Source organism: Vigna radiata, chromosome 8 (genome assembly GCF_000741045.1).
Source record: "Vigna radiata var. radiata cultivar VC1973A chromosome 8, Vradiata_ver6, whole genome shotgun sequence".
In the NCBI taxonomy this organism is placed as follows: Eukaryota; Viridiplantae; Streptophyta; class Magnoliopsida; order Fabales; family Fabaceae; genus Vigna; species Vigna radiata.
In genome coordinates this window covers 3,659,919-3,666,292 of record NC_028358.1, presented here as the reverse complement: position 1 = coordinate 3,666,292, position 6,374 = coordinate 3,659,919, and the positions used below count along the sequence as shown (strand labels likewise).

Genomic DNA, 6,374 nt, shown 5'->3' with positions numbered 1-6,374 from the left:
CTTGAACCTCTACATGCTTAATATATTAGTATCAGCTTCAAAGTGAGGATCTCAAGAAACATACCAACACTTAATTTTTCATAAAAGAAACCATTGTTTAAGAGTTCACAGGGGAAAAGAAATGTATAAATTTATATGAAATTGATATTTGAAACATAAATAGGAAATACATATCAGTCTCCTTTGAGGTGAAGAGATCCAATAATCTCTTAGCAAAAGCCTATTTCATACCCAAGAGGTCCAGCATTACTGGTAAATAACCTGTGTAAGTAGAAAATTCTCTTTTAAAAGAAAAGAACATGTCAAAAACAATAATCTAATAGAAAAACCAAAGGGTTAAAATTAATACCTTCAACTTTTGACTAGTCTTGGGAGAATTCTTCTTCATCTTGCCATCTACAAGGATCTACCAATATAAACTTTTTTTACGTGTGATATTCTGTGCCAATCGTATCCAATTATAGGGTGGAATCTTTTGGATAATGCAGGACAACCAGTGATTTGTAAGTCTTCAAGATTTGTGAGGTGGTGCAAAGGGAATGACAACAAATTTGGACAGTGACCAATTTCAAGTACTTTGAGATGAATTAGAGTCGGTAGCCACTCGGGAAACTCCTTAAGATTCATGCACTGCTGAATCAGTAAGGAACGTAAAGTGTTTGCACATCCTTGTAACCACTGAGGCAAAGTAACTAGTTGTGGCAAATCAGTAAGAACAACATACTTTAATCTTGAATTGCAGATTTGGCTGCCAAGACCTAATGACAAATCCAAATTGTCGCAGTTTTTTATGACTAAACCCTCTAAATTTCTGATGGCATGGAATGACACCGACTTTAGACTTCCACAATTACATAAATGGAAAGTTTTAAGTGTGAAAAGTTGTACTTCTTCAAATAATGACTGCAGATTATCACAATAACTGATATATAAATTTTCTAAAGAAGTCAATTTTGCAATCACTTCTTCGGGAAAAGCAGCTTGTGTGGTGGTTATAGCCAAGTGACGAAGACTAATGAGATTCTCTATTCCTTTGGGTAACATTTGTAGCTTTATGCATCCATTAAGAAACAAAGTCTGCAAATTTTGAAGTTTGCAAAGTGAATAAGGGAGTTCCTTAAGTTTTTCATTTTTCGAAAGACTGAGGAATCTTAAATGCTTCAACTTTCCGATGCAGCGAGGTATACTCTCGTATTCACAATTTTTTAAGTTTAAATACCTCAAGCATTTGCACCTTGACAACAATGTTTTCAAGAAATCTTTATCGCTCCCTCCATTAAGAAAAATGACAGTTCTGGGACTAGTGGGGAGAAGAGTTTCACCATAAAAATTATTTTCTTCAAATGCCAAATGTTGAATAATCTCCGACATTTTTGGATTGCGGTGATGTATTCTTTCAAACTCACCTTTCCCAACAAACACTGCAAGATCAGACACCAAATCATGCAATTTAAAATAACAATCACCACCAAGGTCAACAAAATCTAAAAGAAACGATCTTGTCCACAGTTCGTGCAAAAATTGAGTGGCGATATCAGTCATTGATTCACCATGCTTTGGTGGTGGAAGAAAACCGAGTGCTCCCCATAACATACAAACCTCAGCAGCAGTAAACACGCTATCCTGTTGGTAAAGGGAGAAAGAAGCAAAACATGGTTTTAAATATGAAGGGAGTTGATCGTAACTTAGTTTGAGAGCAGGAAAAATGCCTTTTTCATTTTGTTTTGAATTCCATATCTCATTATCTCTTATAGACTCCCACTCCTTTTTGTCAAATTTCGAGAACAGTGAACTCCCCAACGTTTTCACTGCCAATGGTAATCCTCCACATTTTTTTACGATTTCTTTTCCTATCTCCGAGAGTTGTGGATGCTTTTTCTCATCTCCATCTTCAAAAGCAGATTTCAGAAATAGCGAAAGAGAGTCCTCTTCGGAAAGACATTCTAGAAGGTAAGAATTTGAGGATTTAGTATGCATGGCAGCAACTACTGCATGGCTACGAGTTGTCACTAAAATTTTACTCCCTTTAACACTCAAATCCATTATTTCCTTCAACTCATCCCATCTCGCAGGATCCTCGTTCCACATGTCATCCAACACAAGCAAGAATTTTTGATCTTGAAGTTTACTCCTCAAGTGATTTTGAAGTTGCTCCGTCTCAAAGCTATTGAAGTTTATACTAGTTGGATTTGGAGCTGAACTGAGGATTTTAATGAGCACATTCCTAAGTTCAAAATCATTAGAGACACAAACCCACATCCTCAACTGAAAACATGCATGAATGGTGGTGTCATTGAAGACCAACTTAGCAAGTGTGGTTTTTCCCAAACCTCCCATTCCAACAATGGGAATAATAGAAAGACTTTCACGATCATCATCTTGTACCAAAAGTTTTACTATTTCATTTTTATCGTGTTCTCTTCCTGTAACATTGGAAGGGTTCACATGAGAATGTGTCATTTCCCTCAGTTGCACCACACGTGCGTCATTGTGAATGATTTGAAGGCCAAACATGTTTCTTTGATCTGCAAGTTTGGCCAACCTGGTGTTGATGTCTTGAATGTGATGTGCCATTCTAAAACGATAAACAACAGGATTACTTGTTGAGAAGAAACGGCGTACCTTCCTTGAGGAGCCACCATAGGTGTTGACAACATGCTTCCGCAACGCTTCGCACTCAAAATCATCGACTATATCTTCAGCCTCAGAAAACATGTGCTTGACTTGAACTAGCCATTCGCTCAGTGCACTGCTATGCGGATTCTTCTGCTCTGCATCTAACAGCACAGCTTTGATGAGTGCCGTAGTTGCTTTCATCTGTTGTAGCTGGCGATCCACACCAAGCCCCAAAGAAGCTTCTTGAACGGCAGCAGTGGCAAGCTTCCGTAGGAGCGATTCCGCGAAGCCGAAAAGAAGTGATTCCGCCATGAGTGTATAGGAGAAGAACGCAATTGTGAATCATTTGACAACATTATGATATTTATAAAAGAAATATATATTCCGTCGGCCATTTTGGTATATGTGATTCGTACACACACAAAAGACATATAACAGCCTGCATGTATGACATTTATACATCTTTCTCCTTGTTTTTATCCAACCTAAGACTGCAACTCTCTATTTCAATTTTAATTAAAAATTTTAATTAAAAATTGAGAAACTACTTTAAATAATTTGTTAAAAATAAATTAGTTTATGAGATCGTATTACTAATTAAAAGTTAACATTTATTAAAAATTAAATCATGCATATTTGTTAGAAAATGTTAAATTTAAATTAATTGAACAAACAATTTAAATAAATACTAAAATGCATAAATATATATGGTAAAACACAACTACTGTTAATTGTTATATTTTATGTTTGTGAACTTTTTGTAATTATTACAATTCAATGTTTGTCGAGTTACCAAATCCTCCAATGGAATCATTAGAGTTTGGTTACAGTCTAGGTTGTGGTGTTGGAACGGTATGATATGAGGGAAGGGAAGTATGTAGGTAGTTGAAAGCAGAACATTTTAAATCAACCATTTTTCGAAACAAACTATTTTAAATCAACCACCAACTCTTCAGTTATAGTAATTGGTGTTGAAACACATTTTTCTGTATCACAGCAAGATGTTTTAATTAAATAAAAAGTAATAACTTATATGCAAAATAACATACTAAAAAAAACAGAATGATAACCACAACTATAAATAAAACGTGAATTTCCAATTAAACGGTAACGGTCCAATAAAAGTAATAAAATAAACTATTCAGTATAAATGATAAAAAAAATATTTGAATGATAAAAAACAATAACAATAAAAAAAGCAAGGAAATATGGACAAATAAATAAAATTTAAGAATTCATCCATAAAAAATTGGTCAATTGACATCAACATTTGATTATACTGATATCGAGACAACGAAATTCGTCAATTAAAGTAAATCAAAAATAAACTTAAGTCCTATATTTACTAATTAAAATTATTTTCACTAATTTAATACAAATTTCGTATAGGTTTCATGTACCTAGCCACCATTTGGCGTTGACAACTGAGCAACGTGCTCATTTAATGAGCAAGGTTTCTATAAATATTATTTAAAGTATTAAAAGAATTTAAAAGAATAACATTTTAAAACAGAAATGCTTCAATAAATGAATAAATGCATAAGAATAAAACACCTGTGAAATATGCATAAAGCTAACTGAAATGAAAAATGATATTTTAACACTAATTTTTGACACTATTTTGACACTGTACACGTGTTAAAATGTGATTGGACGATTTCAAATTAAAAAGGCTGAGACAAGGGTATATTTAGAAGAGAAAAACCAAAGTTTTTTTTTTAATTTGAAATCGTCCAACCACATTTTAACATGTGTGCAGTGTCAAAATGATGTCCAAAAATTGGTGTTAAAATATCATTTTCCAACTGAAATATAGATAAAGAGCGGAAATAAAAAAAAAAGTTAATAGTGTTTAAGCTTCGAATAATTAGAATTAATTATGCTTTTTTGTTTTTTTACTTATTTTTTGTTTTGATTTCTCTTCTAAACTTTGTTTTACTTATTTCTTTTCTTTTGTAAAGTTACAGATTTAATCCTTCGTAACAAACAAATAATGATAGTGTTATTTTCTTTAAGTTGACATATGTTAGTATTTTTTTAATCTGAATTTAGTTGTGACTTATTTATATTTTTCTTTTAATAATTACATTTTTTTTTTAATTTTTGGTTAAGATCTATTATTAATTAGTGATAATAATAATGTACACATGTGAGACCAATAAATTCTAATAATAGTAGAAGCCTGGTGGCAATGAGAGAAATTGTGACATTCAGAAAGTGAAAGTGAGGTGGTTGCAGTAGAGTGGACCGTTCGGTTCTGACGGTAGTATATAAGCTGAAATTTTAAAGTTTGGTGTCATTTTTGCAAACACTCTTCTTTTTCAAGTTTCTGAAACTGCATTCCTCCACCTTCTCTCTAGGATCCTTCTTTCTTCTCTCTACAAATTCTAACATTTTCTTCCTCCGATCATCAATCAGCCACCGTTTGAGTATTCCGGGTGACCAGAACTTTCATTCGAACCGATCAAGTTGTGGCTCTGAAGTGGTAAGTTCAATCTCATCATTTTATTGCCATGCATTTCTGTCAGATGCAAAGCATTGTTTGGGGCTTGCATGTGTTCCTCAACTCATTCTCTTACTCTGTTTTCTACTTTTGATTCTATGGTTGGTTTTTCCTCACCGATCAAAAACTTATAGGGAGCCCTAGAAGTTATGTGCGGTGTAGGCAATACTGTGAACGCGTAGAAGTTTTCCTGGGTTTAAAGGTAAGGGAAGCTTATAATTTAATTAGTTTTTTCTATGCTATAATTGTATGAATTGTGTGACGCTACGTTTGGGGATTTGGTCGATGTTGAAATGCTGCATGGTTGTTCTATGTGTTGATGATTGAGAAATGGTATGAACTGGTAGAGATAAGGTCTAATATGAATTCTACAATATTCTGCATAAGTTTGTACTGGTAAACCGAAAGATCCTTAGTGATCGTTCGGCCTATTATGTATATTTGGTCTTAGCTGGATTCTTCTTTGGTAGAACTTCAGTTAATGACCGAACGGTATCGTGTTATATAATGAAGTGTAGTCTTCAGCTATAAGTATAATTTATTCTGCCACTTGGCATTCAGCTTATCTAAATTACGCAATATAACTTAATTAATAAATCCTTCTTCTATTCTCAGTTATAACTAAATGTTGTAATGGTGAAGTCGAATACACTTATCTACTCCTGTATAAGCTTGAGAATGTTAGGTCATGTACTGTCTTGGTAGTGCTCGGTCATGTACTAGCAATTGGTCTGGACAGTGCTCGGTCATGGACTGACACTCGGTCTTGGTAATGCTCGGTTACCAGTACTCAATATTAGTAGTGCTCAGTCTTGTACTAGCACTCGGTCCCTTCATAACAATTGGTCTTGTAATTGTATTCGGTTCTAATGGCGCTCGGCCAAAGCTCCAAGTGTTCGGCCTAAGCTCTAAATGCTCGACTAAAGCTCCAAAGGTTTGGACAAGCTTATTTGTTTTCGGGCTTATACTGATACTCGATCTTGAGAGTTTTCAGTCTCAAACTAGTATACAGTTTCTTTAGTGCTCGGTTTCATACTAGTACTTGGTCTCCTCATAAGTATTTAGTTAGCTACTAGTCTTCAGTGTAATAGTGTTCGGTCTCAGTAAATGATGTTCAGCCTAGAACCTTAGTGCTCAGTTTGGACTTGTAGTGTTCGATTTAAGTTCTTAGGTTTTGGTCATAACTGTTGAATATCGAGAAAACTTTCGATGTCACCAAAGTCTTATCAAGTATGGATCGTTCGGTCTTGTTCAG

General features: G+C 34.2%; 1 protein-coding gene across 1 annotated transcript; it reads right to left on the bottom strand.

Moving 5' to 3' along the window:
• Positions 1 to 396: 396 nt before the first annotated feature.
• Positions 397 to 2,928, bottom strand: LOC106770076 (putative disease resistance protein RGA3). Its single transcript, XM_014655901.1, has 3 exons — positions 2,616 to 2,928; positions 2,061 to 2,076; positions 397 to 496 (listed from the first exon to the last, which is right to left on the bottom strand). Exons 1-3 carry the CDS (start codon positions 2,926 to 2,928, stop codon positions 397 to 399), a joined length of 429 nt encoding a protein of 142 aa, XP_014511387.1.
• Positions 2,929 to 6,374: the final 3,446 nt, after the last annotated feature.